General features: G+C 37.3%; 1 protein-coding gene across 3 annotated transcripts in view; it reads left to right on the top strand.

Moving 5' to 3' along the window:
- LOC6051961 (interferon regulatory factor 2-binding protein-like B) overlaps positions 1 to 20321 on the top strand; it is a 42929-nt gene that overhangs the window by 5227 nt on the left and 17381 nt on the right. The window contains exon 2 of one of the 3 annotated variants that reach the window (XM_038258867.1): positions 17806 to 17865. The exons of the other annotated variants lie outside the window; for them this stretch is intronic. Within the exon in view, the coding sequence (XP_038114795.1) occupies positions 17806 to 17865 (60 nt within the window). The remainder of the gene's footprint in view (positions 1 to 17805; positions 17866 to 20321) is intronic. 3 annotated transcript variants of the gene reach the window in all.

Raw genomic sequence — 20321 nt, 5'->3', positions numbered from 1 at the left:
TTTATCTTTAGGACCTAACAGAATAAAAAGTAAAGTCAAGAAATAATTCAATTCAATCCTCGAAAACGCGAAAAATCTTTCCGTCCCCAAAACTCTACCACAATCAAGCAACCGTTGGACTTGTCTCGACGCGCTCGCGACACGACACACAACGCCCATCAGCTCAAGCAATCAAAAGCCAAAGACGACGACGGCGAAGAAGAAAACCATCAACCATGACACTCGCCGTCGACCTCCAACCCACCCCCCTTTGATCGATCGGACCGGACCGACTGTCGTCAGCGGTCGTGTTGCGAAAACAGTTCGACAACGTCGCAAACGCCGAAAATCATCTGTGCTGATGCTGTGTGTATGTTTGTGTGCGTCTTTTTTCTCTGTATTGGAGGCCATCATCATCGCGCAATCGATTTAAACCGGTTTTCGGGTTTTGCCCTCTTCTTCTTTTCGTTCCTTTCCTTTTTTGTTGTTGTGTTGCTCCACAAAAATAACTTGCGTGTCTTTCCTCGTCTCGCCCTCGGCCACAGCACAGCTGCGCCAGTCGCGTTCCACGACCGCTTGACTCAGCAGGCGTTGAATCGCTCTAGCTGTATGTGTGCGTGCTGGTAGCGTGCAGCAGACACCGCCTGCTAGTGGTGTGTGTGTGCGTGCGTGTTTGACGACGAGACTGCAGCAAATGCGGCAACAGGGCGAGGTTTCGTGCTCAAAGAAAAACGAAAAAAAACTCGTTTAAGCACGCACACACCCGTCCGTACGGCCCGCGCGCAGAACGGGTTCTGCAAAAATGATGAAAAAAAATAGAGAAAGGAAAAAAAAACAACACGCCGCCAGGCTTTGACATCACACGCAAAAGCAAGTTTTTTTCTCGTTTCTTTTTATCTTGTTTAGTTTTCCTCTTTTCGTGTTTTTTTTTTCTCTTTTGTATTCGTTGAAGAAAACCAGTTTTTGACGCGTTTTTTTCCTCTCAACACGAACAAGAATCTAATTTGAAATATTTGAATTACAGGGTGTAACCGAGGGCGTTTTGAGTGTGTTAGTTTGTATATGATGCTGCGCTTGTGTTGGGCTGCAAATTTGATGGGATTTTCTTTCCTCGTACTCTGTGAAGAGGAAAAGGAAAAACAAATTCGAGTAGAGGAATTTTTCCTCGGCGCGTTCTTTTCCATTCATCATGATGTCGTGATGGATTTGCCTCTGGCATTAAATAAGAAAAATTGCGAGGCTTTGTTGTATTTGTGGTTTTAGCATAGTATCGAATTTTGTGCGCTGACAAACTGTCCTTTACTTTTGATGCCATGTACAATTACATGGAATGTTATGAATAGTTCATCAGTAAATTTTAATTACAATCGGAACTTGACTTTCCGAAATGTCCTACATTTTATCATGCGAAAGTATTCAAGAAGACTTCGCATAATCGAATAATTAAAAAAAATCCCTTTTTCTATTTTCTTGTTCTATGGGTGAAAGGCGAGATCAGTGACATTGAATTTGGCAAATTACATTATGTGGTTGCCTCAAAAATATTTCTAATATTCCACCACCACAATTTTGACTACCATCTTGGAGCATTTTTGGGGTTATATTTTCGATTTTCGACTTAGAAGAAAACAACGAAAAATTTATGTTTTATGATTCCATTTTTTCAATATTTTTTAAATTTGTAGTGAAAATGTTGAGGGGAAAAATCGAGTCTGGTCTATAATAAACATTATTGCTTGATTTATATTAGTCCATTTCACCGAAATTACAAAATCATACATGCAAAGGCATACTCATCACCTGTGTATGAAAAGTCATTTATGCAACCTCCAAGATTCAAACCGAGCTTATACACAGCAAAAAATCCGATGGTAAAATCGCATGCAAAAGCATGCACATCACCTTCGTCTAAAAAGACACTTAATATTACACACTGCATGTACAATTTTTGCAAACACAAAAAAAATTGCTCCCGATGGGATTCAAACCCAGCACCAACAGTACGGACTGGCGCCTTAGCCCGCTCGGCCATCAGACCGATGAAGAATGGACAAGATAAACGCATATATGAGCTTGACATTTCGGTCAAGTAGGTTTCCCATACTGATGGGCTACATATTTCAGGGTGTATTAATACATAGAATTTCATAAAATAATGCAAAATTTATTTTACACCTAGGCCTTTTACACGCAGCTGGATTACTACCTTTTTTTGCTGTGTATGTAAAACATTGCGCCTTAGCCCGCACGGCTGTCAGGCCCATCATGATGGATAAAATTGATGAGATATTATGGGCTACATATTTCTGCTTTAAAATTTTCTCAAAATTATAGGTCAATAGAATGCTTTTTTATTTAATTGTTGTTTCTCCTATTAAAAAATTATAAAACAGAGACTAAAATGCTTTTAAACTCGGTATTTGTCTCCTTACAAGACTCACAACTAAGCCAGCCACTGATGTCAAGAACAATTTTCAAAATTTTGAACATAATGGCATCTCAAAATGTTCTATACACGTCCGGGACTCGTGGTGTGGAGGTAAGCGTGGTTGCCTCTCACCCAGTCGGCCTGGGTACGATCCCAGACTAGAGCTGGAACTTCGGATATCCGAATAATTTGCAGCTTTAATAATTCTATTAGAAAATAACATGAACTAATTTATTCAAGCCAGCTTTGTCTCACGACTGTGACATAAAGATGACATAAAGGTGACATAAAGATGAAACAAAATAATTTTACACGTTTTCGAAAGACCTTTAATTTTGTATCACATGGCCGAATACCACTATCATCAGAAAAACTATTCGATCCGTTACATTTTTATTCTTAAATCTATTTTGGGTTCATCAAATAATTTTATCCAAATAATGTTCAGTTCTGATACGATTTTCGTACATGGGTCATTCCATCTTAACTGAGTACACTTTTGGACTCGACCTTCACCGATTTGGACCAAACTTGGAGGGAACTTTCATCTATCGATAGTTAACAGAAATCCTAAGTTTGGTGCTGATCTGACCATCGCGCTCTTTTTTGACGATTTTCTAATAGTAGTTTATGCAACAAGTTGCAAAAAGAAGATTTTTTCAGCACGAGTCGTACATTTATCCAACGAGGTTCACCGAGTTGGATAAATACGAAGAGTGCTGAAAAAATCAAGTTTTGCAACGAGTTCCATACAACATTTTTTGCAATTCCAAAAAACACACACTGAGTAAAATTTTAAGTCAAATTTTCATGTATTTTGTCAATAAATCGTTTAAATCAAAAAATGTTGAAAAGTGTTACTTTTCGAAACAAGTGCTGAAAAGCTCAACTTTTCAGCACCCATTTCAGTGCTGAAAAGTAGAACTTTTCAGCATTTATTTTGAAAAGTGTTGATATTCGATTCTGTAATTTTTGGTACAGAAAAGTAGGCTATTTCGTCGTTCAAGAATGACAGGAATAGTGAGTTGTTTCACGACGGAATTGCAAAAAAAAACTTTTTATTCTTTTAATCATAACTTTGCAAATACTTAAGCAAAAGACTTTCTACAGGTTAAATTTTATAGAAAATTGTCTAAGGAATACGATTAAAATAAAATGTTAACTTTTAAATGCCCACCAATATTATATTTTAACGTTTTAAGAATTAAAATTCAATTTTGACCTGTTCCCTATATTTTTATTTGTTTTATTTTATCTCCATCGTGCTCCCCGGATAATTTTACATAATAATTAATGTAGACCTCAAACTAAAATGAACTATTGGCAAGATACAGCAATTTTACTGAAAATAGTTTGACAACACTGCCCAACTACAAAATGTGACAGGTCATTTTTCGACGTGTGACGTTACACTTGCAAGTGTAGTAGTGAAAAAGATGTTCCGTCGAATAATCAAGATGATGATTCTTTAAAGATTCTTTTTACCGATCTTTCGTGCGCGAGAGAGAAGAGTCATGCTCCCTTCGGAATTTTTCTTTTGATGAACATCCAAAGATTATCTTTTGATGATGATTATTCCATCGCTGCGTGTGTGTTTTTTATTAATACGAAAATTTATCTTTTATTTAGTGCGTTTGTGATTTAGATTTTCTGTGTTTTTAAGAAGTCCTTCCGTTATGATCGTTGATCGGAAGGCACGGCGTCGTGGAAATAAATGCATAAATGTCGATTAAACCTTCTGCAATATAACAAGTTTTTTCTACATCATCGTTGATCGAAAGGCACGCTGACGTTTGGGTCATCGGTTTTATAATGGTGCAAATTATTTATATTAGACATCAAATGTGCTGAAAAAGACCTTCCCATAACATCGTACCTCGGAGGGCTCGACGTTGGGTGTATATGTGTTAATTCTTCTTCATAGCATTTGTGTGAGTAAACCCAAAAATGCTAAAACTTCACTTCCCAATGCAATTTGGAAGATTTAAAAAAACCGTTATCAATCTTCCACTAAGCATTCTTTTAGGAGATTTTCTTCTTACACTCGCAAATTTTAATTTTTTGCAAGCAAACAATGTTCAACATTACTTCTCAACGCATTACACTAACCCACAAATCCAAAGTGAAAGGCCCCCGTCGGTCCTCCGATACATCGTTCACTTTTTCGATGTTCCAATTCACATCACATGACTATGGGGAGCCGCGCGTTCGTCACGACATCTCCACAAAAACAAGTTCTTCACGTGCCAACAACGCCACCGCTACCACTTCGATCAAAACAGGTTTGCGAGAACAACTTTCGAAAGAGTCGGCGAAAAAAACCCCTCTGCCTTAAGAGGCAGTTGCTTGGCCAGTCCTGCTCCGGTCCAGTCGGTCAAGCTCGGCTGTTTGCACTGGTCCATAAACAACAGGCAAGAAGCGATGGAAGACGCAAAATCACGCGAAACAGCACTGAAAAAAAACCGGAGCTACCGGCCTCGAACCAGTTTTCCATTTCCTCGGCTTGCGGACGCCGACTTGGGCCGAGCTCCGGCAAGTTGCAACTCTTTGACCGAGTGAGTAAAAAAGGCACTTGATGATGGCGAAATGGAAGTGCATTCACTTCTTCAACCCCCCCGTCGTCCAAGTCGTCATCGCGTTGAACAACTCACGCGAGGCTCGGTTTTGTAGTTTTTCAAGTTTATGCGGATTACATCATGGAGCGAAACGACGACGGCGACGACGAGCACATGGCCAGCCAGTAATAATATCGACAGACAAGCGCATTTAAGGGGCAGTCAGTCGTGGTGTCGCGGCTGCTCCAAGTCGAGCATACTGTCACGTCACGTCAGCTTGTTGACGGTACGTGATGTTCGTCGTAACGTAGAGATTGCCATCAGAAACGGATGGGGAAACATCGAGCAGTACGGCTGCATTCTTTGTCGTCCGGGATGGGACTGGTGGACCAACACCGTCGGCTTGTGCGCTGGAAATGGCGAAGAAAGTTCAGGGCCGAACGAATCGATGGAAATCGACGACGGAATTTGTTGGATTTGTTTTAGACATCGGTAAAAGAGTTCCGTAGTAAGAGTTCTTTATGTAGTATTTCAAGATTTATCTAATTAGTTTGTATTCTTTCAAGTCTATGTATTGATTTTGTAACATTTGGTCTTAATTCGAGATTTGGAAAAATATTTGTTTGCAAATTTGAAAGAAAATACCCCTTTTCACTTTCATTTTCAATAATTTTGTAAATATTTTGTGTTTTGAAAATTTTGAAAATAATCTTTGGCAGGCGTGAACAAAAGATACAAAACAACATATTTTGTTGCCTGACAAACACAGTAAACATTGTTTTAATTTGGATGGAGTATTATGGGAAGGTTGACTATTACAGTCTTAATCTTCGCTTTGCTTTCAATCGGTAGATATGTACGTACGTGACTGAAAAGGACAAAAAAATTTAATAAAGATTGAAAAAAATTAAGAGATGTCTGCAAAATATTATAAATTTAAGGGTGAATGATCACTACGCCTAATTGTATTCTTAAGGGGTTACATACATGTAGAAAATCACAAAATTTCATATTACAGAAAATTTATTATATCAACTTAAAAGATGATTTTCAAACACTCCTGAAAGTTTCATGAAGGTATTTCATGATTTAACTGAGTTAGAGACGATTTAAGCTTAGAGTTTGCCATGCGCAAAGCAAACTGTCTAACTTTCTGAGCGTTTTTCTCTGAACACCAAGTTAATTTACGGGTGCCACGATATCTCGAGATGGAAAGGACCAAATTGGCTGAAATTTTGGGTGAAGACTCCCAAGACATATTCCGCGTGCATGACGAAGCCCGATTTTAAAATTTTAAAATTTCAAAAAATACAAAAATCAAAAACCGGCGATTTTTTATATGAAAAAACAGAAAAATATTTTTATCTTTTTTTAAAATAAACTTTTTGAAAATCGGTCTTCGTCATGCACACGAGACCGGTTTAACGAGTCTTCACCAAAATTTTGAGCCAATTTGGTCGAAGCAATGTTGAGATATCGTGGCACCCGTTTTTTGAAACTGCTAACTTCAAATAGCCATATCTCGGCAAAGCTACAACCAAATGTCTTCAAATTTGTTTTGTTAATAGATGAAAAGCAACATTTTAATACCCTGAAAACAGATTTTTTAAAAAGTGTGTGCTCAAACCCACCTCTGAAATTTTTGCCGATTTACATGTATGTAACCCCTTAAGCAAGCGAATCTGTTTGAAATTTGAAATCGTTGTGTTTTATCGTAAAATTAACATAAGTAATAAATTATACAATTAAACAATGTAAGAAATTAGTTGTTTAATTGATATAAACAAACATTTTTTATGATCAATTTAACATGTTCAGAACATTACATTAACATTACAAACATTATAAAATGCAGGGCTGCGGAGTCGGATCATGTTTTAAACGACTCCGACTCCGACTCCGACTCCGGCTTCTTGAGATAAGGTGACTCCGACTCCGACTCCCGCTCCGGCTTTCAGCTCCAACCGACTCCGACTCCGACTCCAACTCCGGCCTACCAACTCTAGCTGACTCCGACTCCGACTCCGACTCCAGCCTTCAATAAATTGTTAGCTCCGACTCCGACTCCGACTCCACATATTTTTTAAATATTTCAAAAGTTAGTTAACTATTATTTTGAAAACAAAGATAAATGGGATTATTTATATACTCTCTAAGTGTCATGTTTTTCTCAAGGAAAGAAAGTTCGAATCAAAAAAAGGGAAAAAAAGTTTCTAGGTTATAATTTTTTTACAGTATTGAAACACAAATCAAAAAATATTTCCAGTTTTGTAGGCATTTGTAGAAGAAAATTATGTAAGTGCATATGGATTTATCTACTTAACCTCAAATTTACATATCTTTTATATATATAAAAAAAAATTCGATGGTTTTGTTCGAACGCGAATCAGTTCAATACGGAGCGTCGGATCGAGATGCTTTTTGTTGCGTTGGGTTCGTGTAAGTCCAAGGAAGGTTCTTACGTTAACTAATTGACACTTTGGCCACTTTGGAACCGATTCCGGAAAATCTGCAGATTGTATGGAAAAAGTAACGGAAAATCAAATTTTGATCACAGGAGGCTGCATAAGCAAACAAGCTAAAACGTCAACAAACCAAAAAAGGGGTGGACGAAGTTTGCCGGGGAAAGCTTGTAATTTATAAAAAAAAAGCTGACATTCCATAGGTTGCCTCCCTAAGGTGTCGTGATAAGGTCCAGTTTGTGATGATACACTACCTTCCCTTTACTAAGCAATCGAATCCAGAAGGGAAAAGATCACCAGTTGTGTTGGTACGAGGCGGAAGCGTTACCACTAGGCTACGTGGCCCGGTCCTACCATATTCAATGATTATTTCTAAATTAGTTGCAACTTTATATGATATTTTTTTTCAGTTTCAATTTTTTTAAATGTGACACATTGATTTTTTTGTATTTGTTACAAGCAAAATTAGCATTTTGAGTTCCAAGTAATAGATTGTTATAATCGTAGATAATTTGATGGAATAGTTATACTGTCAGTGTTTTTCCCGATTTTCAAAAACAGTGGATATTATCTTCAATATTTTTATGTACCGCGCAACTTCTTTCCTATAAAAATATTATTTAAAACTTCAAAGACATTCACTATAGGGTTAAAAGATGACTTTGTGTGTACTTTTTTCAGAAAAAAAACTGGATTAAATATGGTCAAATTTGAATTGAAATCGTATATAAGCAAAAGAAAGCAGTTAAGAATCAGTTGAATGTTGCTGACTACAAAACCAATATTGTTTATTTTTTTAAGTTATCATGCTACATACTTGGGTAAGAGAGGATTAATATGTTATCATTAAATGATCATAATGAAATTACACAATTAAAGCATTCCAATCACTATAAAAATGCTTAAAAACATAATTACATCTGATAAATTTCTTTTAGAAAATGAAAAAAAGGCAACGCAGTGCATGCGATCCAAAAAACGATTGAAAATATACGAAGTTCCATGAATTAACCTTCATTATAACAATAACAATAAATAATAGTTGTTAATAAACAATGTACATAATTTTTTGAACGTAAGATAACTCCGACTCCGACTCCGACTCCGGGTTATCAGAAATATTCGGCTCCGACTCCGACTCCAGCTCATAACAATTTAGCCGACTCCGACTCCGACTCCGACTCCAGCTGTTTGAGTTTTGACGACTCCGACTCTGACTCCGACTCCAGGTCCCCAAAAAGACCCGACTCCACTGACTCCGGCTCCCACTCCGACTCCACAGCCCTGATAAAATATAATGTTTAAATTGTATTGATATTAAAATAAAAGGAAAAAGGCACGTTTTATTATTACTCTACCGGTAAAATCGTAACAAAAATCAATATATGTATTCGGGATTTTTTTCATGATAATTTGGTGAAATTTAGTCCCATAAATTGAAGCTGCTACTTTTGATCCTCCGGCATTATTCAATCAATGTAAATAACTTTGATAAAACTAATATTTCACACTTTTGCCTCATAAATCTGAATAGTTATTCCCGCATTAAGATCTTTATCGGACAGGTTTGATTTACAACCTGCAAGATACGAACCCATTGAACGCGATTAAACATTACTATTCAATGGGCAGATATGACCGCAACCGCAATCGATTGGCACGTACATAACCTGCAAATATGTTTCTCTGCAATACCTCCTCGGGCGTGTACGCTTCGATTGCTCCACATAGATTCCTGTACAGCAGTGGAAGCTGCAGCAATATCGATCGCCGCCGGTGTGTCCCCAAACCAGCCCTCCTCCCTTATTTATCCCACAAACACAACCCCCTGTAGAGAACAATAAAACATGGCGGACCCAGTTCACGCACACTCGTGCACTAAATCATGGCGGGCCGGAAGAGTTCCGGGAAAGAGGGAATGGGCGGATGGCAATGACCGCGAGGGTGTAGCGACGCGACGGATCAATACCTGAAAAGGAAGAGATTCGACGGTCTCACCGTATACGTTTTTGGGTGTAGGTTAGCAGAGTCAACCCCCTTCTCTTCCACCTTACCTTGTGGATCCCAGTTAGTCAAGTGTCACAGCGGCGTAGGTCGTAAGGGGTGTTGAGTTGAGTTATGAAGGGGTGGCTGGGGAACAAATTCGTGACGCAAATTACGATTTGGGGGCTTTGTAATAAGGAACTTAATGAATATAAGGGTTATGATCTCTGAAAGGCTTTAATTTTTTGAAATCCGATGCCAAGATTTCTCCAGAATTCTTTTCTTCAACTCCCAGAACCCCATTCCAACTGCTGGACGTGCCGTTCGGTCATCTCCGCAACGGACACGTACCACATGCGTGCTGCGCGTGTCTTTGCGTCGTAGTTTCCAACAAACGCCGAAATCACGCTTCGGTTGAACTTCCATCGGAGAATCGTGACTGGCCTACACCCGGCAACGCCAGCTTGACGGTCAGGTCCATTCCAGCGAGGAATGCCGCGCCGACTATCCGTCATCGTCATAAACACCAGCCACTTCTTCTCCGTGTGGAGCTTCTTGTGCTTGTTCTGAGTGTGTTCTTCCCCACGAAACGTGCGGTAATGCCGGCCCCGTCCAACGTTTATCCGACGGCGTTCTCGGGCCGTGTTGCCGGGTCAAAGCTCAGACCCGACCCGTGTGACGACGGAGAAACAACATTGTGTGCCTGTGTGTACATAATGTACAGTTACACGGAATGTAGGTTACTCAGAGAACCAGAAATCCAAGCGACGCGATGAGACGAGACGTGAGTCCGCGGGTCAGCAGCTCGCGTGTTCTGTTCAGCGTCGTCGTCGTCGTCTCAAAGCTTGAGCATTCTACCAGCAGTCGACCCCCGTGGAAGACGAGCTTCATCAGCTTTTATGTGTGTTTGATGAGCATCATATAGTTATGTACACAACTTTCGAGTGTCGAAACGCTTTCGATGCAGTCTCGCGTGGCTAAAATAGTGACTAGACCTTGGAAGAAGATATATAATGAACTTTGGGTTTAATTTCTTTGGATTAGTCCAGACTCGATTATTCGAAGTTTCGTTTGTCTGAAGTTTAACTATTCAAAGCTCTTCAAAGAAACTTTGGATTGATTTTCGTATTCTTGAAATTAAATTCAATTTCAACAAATTTGGAGTTTTTTTTGGAAAGGTCCAATAAACCAAATTTTCAGTTTTTGATTTTTTGGTGTTTTTTAATACCCCTGACTCAAGGCGGTTTCAAAAACACGCACAAAGCAAAAACTGGAAATTTGGTTTATTGGACCTTTTCAAAAAAAAAAACTCCAGAAATCAAATAAGCCCAAATCGAACGAAAATTTTGAGATTTAAGCTACTTTTGCTTTCCGGAAATACAGTCCAAACTCTATTATCTGAAGAACCCAAAAAGAAAATCGCTTCAGATAATCGAATTACGACTTGTGTTTTGATAATGTTCAATTTAATGCAATTTATAATGTTGAAGACAATCTAACACTCAAATTTTACTAAAATGGGGCCACTGAACTTGCATTTCGTCGTGCTCGTGCTATCTTGTCACACCCTACTATTGCGACAACTGAAAAAAGGAAATTGATTCAGAAGACGTTTTGTCAGAAAGAAATGCCCAATTACTGTACACGTTTTCGATTGCAACTCGGGAATCCGGCAGCCAAATTTTGAGACAACGCAGATAATGGTCAACCAAACAAAACGTGTTTGTTATTGTTTACTTTGCCTGCTTGGATTGTGTTTATAACGTAGGGTTTTGCCTATAGAATCAATTAAAAAATTAACTTCTTAATTTGACATCCTAGAACACCTTCACCACGTATACATATCGACTAAGAATCAAATTGTTAGCAATGTACGTGTGTGTGTGCTGGGATAAACAATACTTGTCACTCGATTATCATGGCATTGGCTGGACGGATCTGTCCGTTTTGATCTCATTCGATCCGTCTTGTGAGACCTCGCTAAGTCGCTACTTATTAAAAATTATAAAATTTAGTGAATAACTTCAAAAGCTATGCTAGAGCAATTCCATTTCAAATAGGGAATCGGTTGTTCTCGACCCTCTCCGATTTCAATAAAACTTTGTAGATATATTATCCTAGACATATATAAGCAATTTTTGTGTATATGGAGCCAGTTACACTCGATAATGACATTTGAGAAGAGCGTAAGTGTTTTAAATATTTTTGTATTTCGTAATTTAAATATTGCTGTATCTCGAAGCCGTTGCATCGTATCAAAAAGTAGTCAAAGAAAAATACACTGAAAGAAAAAAACACTCCACCTTTATCAGTTTAAAAGTTCAAAATGTTTATGAAAATAGCCTGAGATGTTAGAAAAAGACTCACAAAAAATGCAGGATGGAGCAACTCACCTTAAAAAATACAAAAATCATTTACTGAATCTGTTTTTTTTTTTTTCAAAAGTGCTCTAAACATCAAAATTTTCAAAAACCGAACACGAGAGTCGATTCTCCAGACAATTTTACATAAAAGTCTCCACATTGACTATTGCCCTAAGTCCAATCCTTGTGAAGACTTTAACAGCTTTTCAAAATAACTCGTTTTATGATTTAAGCTAATTTACTATCCAGGTTACTATACTACACTGAAAAAAACCTCTCCTTCTAAGCCCTTGAAGTTTGTAAGGGAAAAATCGTCAAAATGTATGGAGAAAAGCAACTGGACAATCGCAAATGACATTCTCCCGAAGGTTTTATCCCTTATCCCCGAATCTCACTTTCCCGAATCTCATATCCCCGAAAATCATTTCCCCCGAAAATTCCACATCCCCGAAGATCATTTACCCGAAAGTGCCACTTCCCCGACAATCATTTTCCCGAAAATTCCACATCCCCGAAAATCATTTTCCCGAACATTCCATATCACCGAATGTCATTTACCTGAATGGCCATTTTGCCGAACTGTCGTTTTCCCGAATTTACATAAACCCGAATGTTTACTTCACCGAAAAATCAATTTTCCTGAATGATAACCTAGATATAAACTAAATTGTTATTTAGGGATTTTTTTAATAAAAGTATTAAAAAAAATCTCCTACGCGTTTTAAGATTAAAAAAAAACAAATAACCGTAGAAGGCCATTCATAAACCACGCGGACACTTCAAGAGTGCGGGGTATTGAGATTATCCATGTTCCATACATTTTTATTTTTTTTGTAGCGGCAATTTTCAGCAAAGGACAATTTTCCAAAACGGTATTTTCGTGGTAAGGATTTAACAGCAACGATAGCTTTATGCGACGACTCGATGCGCAGGATTCAGTTTGTTCTAGATTTTGTTTAACTGAACAGATTCGTCTTTATCAATTTTGGCTGGATGAAGGCTTTGAACATTTTTTTTTTATTTTTATTACGTCCAATTCAAGTTCTGCTATCAACCCTTTTTAATCAAATCTAAATAGTTGATTATTGTATAACAAAATCTAATATTTCATCACCGCCATTTTAGATTTAAAATAACTAAATCACTTTAAAGTAGTTCAGGGGATATACTTAAGCTCGACAGCAAAAAAAAAGACGACTAAAAAAATGTTTGTTATTCAATTATCCGAAGTGAACTTTTGACAAGGCCTTCGACTAATCGAGTCTAGACACTAATTTGATTTTAAACTAAATGCATTTTTGCAAAATGATCAATGTATCAAATTGACGTTGTTGTGTTATATTGTCGTTTGTCGCTTTTTGACGTTCCGAAAAAATGCGTTTTAATGTCTGGCCTTGAATAAACGAAAAATAGAGCCAAACACGTTTTGTTTGGTTGACCATTCTGTGCATTGTCCCGAAGTTTGGTTGATTTTGGTTGCCAAGGTCCCGATTAATAATTACATTTTTGCGGTAGTCGGGCCTGAACGTGTGTCAAACACGTTCTGACCCGAAATCCCTTTGGCCAGTTGTCGCACTTACGTCAATTTGAATATTCAAAATTCAAGTGAAGCTCGGAATTGTTGAACGTTCAATTGTGGACATGATACTTTATTGATCGCTACTTTCCCAAACCCGGTCAGGCGGGTATGGCCGTTCGGGCGGGTTCGGGGAAGTGGCGTTCGGGGAAATGGCCGTTCGGGGATCGGGTTCGGGTGGAAAATTAGGGGAAGTGGCCATTCGGGAAAATGGTTTTTAGGGGAAGTCGCCATTCGGGGATGTGGCCGTTCGGGGAAATGGATTGTTCGGGGAAATGATTTTCGGGTAAATGACATTTCGGGAAAATGTCTTTTCGGAGATGTGGCATTCGGGGAAATGTCTCTTCGGGAATGTGGGTTTCGGGAAAATGTCATAGATTCTTGATTTTTAAAATATTAGAAAACGGTTGCTTGGATTGATTCGTGTGTTCATAATTCGACTATCCGAAGTCCCATACTAACATTCGGATGATCTTTGACTACGTATGATGAAAATTCGTAGCCTATAATTGCATAATTCTTTGATATTTAAATAATTCACAACTGTTGTTCATATCAAACTCTCTCCAAACTCCCTCACAGTCACTTCAACGTCAGCATAGCACCTTACTTTACTGGTGCACTAACACAACTTTGCGCCGAAACACATCCATGTAAAAAAACGCGTTCTACTGTTCACCTCATGTATAGTAGCTCACTTAACCTGTATTTGGCGCTTCTCCCTACACCCTTCTACCTTCACTTTCCCCAATTCCACCCCTTTTTTCACTCTCCCCCTTACATTCCCAGTTCCGGACACACACAGCTATTTGTGGAGCTGTTCGTCTGCTTACGTAGCAGCCGTCCGTCTGTTGCTCTCCGTCCCCCTTCACTCCACGCTGATGACCCTCCCCCCACAACTGCTCCACACCACGTCTTAACCTGTGTTGGTGAGTCGGACTGGTTCTGGTTCTGACGGTTCTGTATTGGTGAAGTTGAAACCGGCGCACCACGTCACGCCCGACAGACCGGTTCTACCCCGGCGGGGTTGGGGAGCGAGGGGGCGTCTGGGGTTGGTATTTGGCGGAGAATTTATACTGCTATGCTGTCGTGGCGTTGTGTGGAAGTGTCCGCACACATGCACACACGAAGAACGTGGTGAAGAGGAACAAGAAGTCACGATGAGAAACGGCATAATGTGTGTTTACATTAGCTGCTCCCCCCGTCGTCGTCGTCGTCGTCGGAACATCTGTACATAAGTGGGGAGCCCGCTCTCGTATGTACGGACTAACCAATACCACCCAGCTCTAGTCGCGCTGTACGGACGACGACGGGTTTCGTTGATTGGGGCGTTCTTTGCGCTGCACGACAGAAATACCAAGAAGTCTGCATCACTGGGTTGGCGTACACGCAAAAAGAAGAAGAAGCATCAGCGAAAACGAAGAACAAGTGAGAGTTTGCAACGACGAGTGCGACTACGACGAATACTACCAAGTTGCGCTCGCGATATCCCGCGCTTCAAGGACGAAGAAGACGGCGAAGATCTTGGGGCTGACGAGGTTCGCGTGAAGGAAATAGAGCGAAATGTGCCAAGAGTGAGTCTCGCGGGTTTAGACGATAATGGCTCGGCAGATTCTTCCCTTCAACATGGCTGGTTCTTGTTGCGAAGTGCTTTTTTTTTGCTTGAGGTTAGCATGAAAACTGGGGAGAAATTTTGCCGACGGCATTTGGATCTCCACTGTTCCGTTGAATTTGCCGACGGTAAATTTTTCTGTAAAAAGCTAAAGTGATTTTATAAATGAATTTCGTCGATATTAGCAAGATTCAGTACCCATTCAGGAAAACACTGAAAACCAGTATCAAAAAAATTTGAAAAAGGTTGAAATAAATCACTTTTTTACACAAACTTTCAACACAGAGTAAACCAGAGGGAGTACTTATGAGTAAAGTCAGAGTTTTTTTTTCTAGGTTACATTTTACTTTCACAAAAAAAACATACATTTCACTTTTCGAGTTCTGCAACCCCATTTTAGTCAATTATGAGTATATATCTACAAGAAGTATTATGGAAACATCGATTTTCCACTAGAGTGATGAGAGAGAAGTTTGGCATTTCGTCAAGGGGGAATTTTTACAAAAGTTTCAAATATGTGCCTTTTTTGTCACATAAACATATTTTGAATGAACTTAGCTTATTTTAGCATTGAATATATTTGCAAAGTACCTATACTAAAAAAATCTTCTGAATTCATTTTGAGAAAGCGAAATAACACATAAAAAAATAATCTTCAGACGAATTTGATTTATTCTACGATTAACTCTCTACAACCCAACCCCGCCTTTAGGCGGGCTTCGATTTAAAAAAATCGCCAAGAATCAATTTTTAAACCAATTTTTGATCTTTAAAAAACATTGAAAAAAAGAACTCCTAAAATTTTAGAAAATTAATGGGTTGGAAGTTTTACTTGTTTTATGTGACTTTGCCAATGTTTTTAAAAATGTATTTTTTAGGGGTCAACTTTGGCTGTGTTTTTGACTAAAATTTCCTATATTTTAAGTAAAAAGATGTATGCAGTAATTTTTCTAGTGTTCCAGACTATGCCTGTACGCATTTTTTTACAATTTAAATGATAATGGTGCCATTTTATAGCAGAAAATGCGAAAAGAAGCAAAAAAAAATGGAATAGGTGACCGTAAAAACATGAAAAAACAAGACAGGCAAAATGTTATGCTAAGACCACCTCTTGTTTATTTGTATTCATGGAAACGCAGCAAACGTGCAACGATTGGCTTAAATGCAAAATGCTCTAAACATGAGTTATTTACTAAAAGTAATTCATTGATTTACACTACGTGCCATGAAAAAACAACACCAGGTGGCTTAAGTATTAGAGGATGAGCTAATTATGTTTGAAAACAGATGCGATGTAGCCTCACTTCAAGTTAGGCTTTAATTTCCTTTAATATTGTATGCTAAATATGATTAATTTCAACATTTTCAAAAATTCAATATTCTTTCTTTACAAAAACTGGAATATCTCAGCTCAGAAGTGATGAAACTTAAATGTTGCTTTGACAAAAATCTTCGGTGGAAAATTTTCTACAATATGCATGTATTCTTACAGATGAGGAAATTTTTATGTTCAATACCAAGAGAAAAGATTGAAAAAAAGTCAAGCAAAAACTCGCATTTTCGACATAAAAGCTACCGGGAAACTGAAAACTTGGTTTTCAAAGGCCAAATCGATACATTAATTTGTTTATTGGACCACAGACCATCAGTTTATGGTACAGGTTATTTAAAATTATAAGATTTTCCATTTTTTCTTAGCAGATTTTGTGAAATTGTCGAAAAAATTACTTTTTTCAATAAAATGCCCAGGGAACATGCTAAACGATTTTTCCGAAAGTTTTCCTGTATGAGAGAGTTGTTTCTAACATGATTATCTATCATTTGAGGACTGAGCACATTGATTTCCTCAACTTCGTATTTTTTTTTGGGACACGCTAACCGTCATCAAGGGTATTTGTTTTGTCCCCTGATTTGTTAGGGATTTCTTGGAGGGGGGAGGACAAATGCTTGAAATAAAATTTACAATGGCCTTAGAATCTTTTAGCTTTTTAACTTTTACTAACGGACAACTAATAATTCTTAAATTAAAAATTTATGTTTTTGTTCTAAATATTTTTAAAATCTGGCCGGAAAAAAGTAAACATTCAAATAAAAAGCCAGAATTTAATCATATCATATGCAAAAAAGCATGGCAAATTCATAAGTACAGGCCGTTTTCAATCATAAGTTTTCATAAAAAGTTAAGTTCAAATGATTTTTTGCGGTACTGTATATTGAAAATTCACTAAAACTCAAAATATTTTTAAATTAGCTCAAACGGGAATCAATTTAAATTTGTTTTCAACTGATTTCACTTAAAATAAAATTGGTATTTTGAAGTTTTTGAAAAAAAAATTGTTTGTCCTTCTAATTTTCGTACAGTTATTGAAGGGAGGGGCAACACTTTAAAAATATGTACAATTGCCATAAAAATAAATTCAAATTTATTTGTCGTCGAGTGTTCTACTCTTTCATTTGAAAATAATGTTTTAAGACCATTTATAACTAAGTTGAAACAGTTTGAAATTTCAATTAAACTCTGCTGGTAAATCAAGATCGGACCATTTACAGTTCTGACATAAATGAGAACAAGATGAGATTTTTCGGTGGAAATATATAATATTATTTTCAAATTTAACCATTGTCCAAAGATTTGTTGTTGAAAAATGGATGCTAGGTATTAAAAAGAAACTGTTAAACACTTATTCCCTACTTTCAACCGCGAATTCTCCTGTTCAACCTTTGAAGAGAAGCCCCGCTCACGTATTTTACTCAATTATCAATAACCTCACTCTATATTGTGAGTGTTCGATTTTGACTCTCCTATTCATCACCTGTTTTTTCTCCACCTTGTTCTATTTCTTCCAGACCAAAAGCATCAAAACATGGGGATTTACGTGAACGCCCCTGTTGTGCAACGGTACAAATGTAAGTTGATTTTGACTTTATTTACTTTGTATTTATTTTATGACATATTTTTACTAAACGTTATATTTAGGAATTGGTTCTAAGATCGAATCTCTCAAATTATCAAATTACATTTTTTGATTATTTCTTACTGATGTGGTTTAACTTCTGAATAACAAAAAAAAACATTTAATTCATGAAAATGAATCAAATTCTTTGCCAATGACATCATCCAATCCCTCTGACCGAATTGCACAGGTGCAGGCTTGTTAAGGGCAAACAAGTACATTTACAAACACAGCAAAAAACGCTCACAAATACCACTGAACCAAACAAAAAAAAAAAGTCATCAGGAAGGGTTTCATTCGCCGTCGGTCTGTTCGTGACCGTCATGGTCTGGCGCAGATCGCGATTTTGTCACGTTTTTCGACGTTCCTCGCCACAAACCGGGGCACGCAAACAAGCAAAACATTCGTCGGTTGACGTCGTCACACCACCACCACCAACATCAACATCGGTCTGATAAAGACAATAAAAAAAATGTACATAAAAAAGAGTGCAACACGACATAGGGGCTATTTTTAGATTCGTGCCTAGACCTTTCATTACTTTATTTATCTTTTTCGTGTTTTTATTTCGCATTTACCCTCTCCATCAAATTTCTTCTTTTCACACTTTTTTTTATTTACTGCATCAAGAGCAGCCGTGTTTATTTGGGCGATTGTTTTTCTTTTCGGTTACTTTTTAACTTTTACTTTTGTTTTTGCAACTCTCCAACCCCAAACCGAAAGGTTTGACGTAGGTTGGCTTATGTCCGACGGTTAAACTCGGTCAAAAGTTACGCGCGATTCGGCCACTTACTTGGGGCTGCGTTTGTGGGTGTTTACACTTAAATTTATCTTTCTTCATTGACGTCATGCGTCAGTGTGAGCGTTCTGGACAGGATCTCTTTAGGAAGTAGTGTAAATATTTAGAATGGATTTAAACCACGAGATCTAAATTCTATGGTGAACGCAAATATTACATCTTTGCCATGGAATGAGTGAATGACAAGTGAACGTATCTTAAAAATTTTACATTCGATCTAGATAACAATGTTTTTTTTTTGTGTGAAAACTAAGACCACACACATGAAACCATGTTATTTTTATTTTTGCGATAGCTTTCTAATTTAACCAACATTTTTAAGCCAAAATAAAATCCGTTAACAATTGGTACAAAATTTCCCTTCAAAAATCATTTAGAAGAATTATGAAAAAAGTCGAAAACTTAGCAAACTGCCTGAAGTTCAAAAAAACTAATCAGGTAGTTGTTTTTTCAAAAAAGTAAAAAAATGCAATGGAAATTTAAGTGCAATCGCCTGAAGTCAATTTTAAATGCATTCCCCTGTATTTACAATCATTGTTTTATTTGACACCCACTAAATGTTGAATTCTTTTTTTTAATTTTCGAAGATTTTGGATATGTTTAAAGCAACCTTTTTTTATTTTTTTAATACTATTATTATAGATACTTTACACTTTCGTGCATTCGTCTCTTCATGTTGGATATAGTGGAAGCGGAAAGGTTAACAAAGTTTTAAATAACTTTTATGGCTATGTCTCAAGAATTGTTCCGATAACTTTTTTCTGCTGTTTTTTTTCATATATTTAGAGAACAAATCAGAACTTATGGAATAGAGTTCTTCAAGTTCATCTTCGTCATCTTCTTCCTGGATTTCAGAAGTTATCTAATGGAATTGATGAGACATCTTTTACGCTAAAGTTGAGGATGGTGCATATTCCGGTTCCAGAGATATGAATCTTTGAAAATAAAATATTTTTTTTTGAATAAAAACAAAAATATTGTCAACAAAAATTTTGAAAATGATTTTAAGCATTTGAAGGTAAAATTTTCCATAAATGTTATTTTTTGCAATTTAAATACTTTATAAAGGAAAAGCACCTGCAGAAATTTATTTGAAAAGCTTAGAAAATGCCCTAAAATATTTTTTTTTTATTTTGAACCATACACACTCTAAAAATTTAAATTTTGTGAAAAAATGATTGCTTGCTCAGTGTCATCGAATTAGACCTCATTTTTCAACTCGTGATATGCGGGAAACTAAAGGGGCGATTTTCAATGTTACATTATGACATTTTTGAAATTTTGTGCTTTTTGCCTTCCTCACTGAGGTAAGGCTATAATCCTGCTCTAAACATGAACTTTTTATTAAAAGCTCAAAGACCCACCATCATGTATACATAGCGACTCAGAATCGAAAACTGAACAAATGTCTGTGTGTGTATGTGTGTGTGTATGTATGTATGTGACCAAAATTCTCACTGAGTTTTCTCAGCACTGGCTGAACCGATTTTGATCAAACCGGTTGCATTCGACTTGGTTCATGGTCCCATACATCGCTATTGAATTGTTTGAAGTTTCGATAACTAGTTCAAAAGTTATGTATAAAAATGTGTTTTCACATATATCCGGAT

Source organism: Culex quinquefasciatus, chromosome 3 (assembly GCF_015732765.1).
Source record: "Culex quinquefasciatus strain JHB chromosome 3, VPISU_Cqui_1.0_pri_paternal, whole genome shotgun sequence".
NCBI lineage: Eukaryota > Metazoa > Arthropoda > Insecta > Diptera > Culicidae > Culex > Culex quinquefasciatus.
The sequence above is the reverse complement of the archived record's forward strand: the minus strand, read 5'-3'. Positions and strand labels throughout refer to the sequence as shown.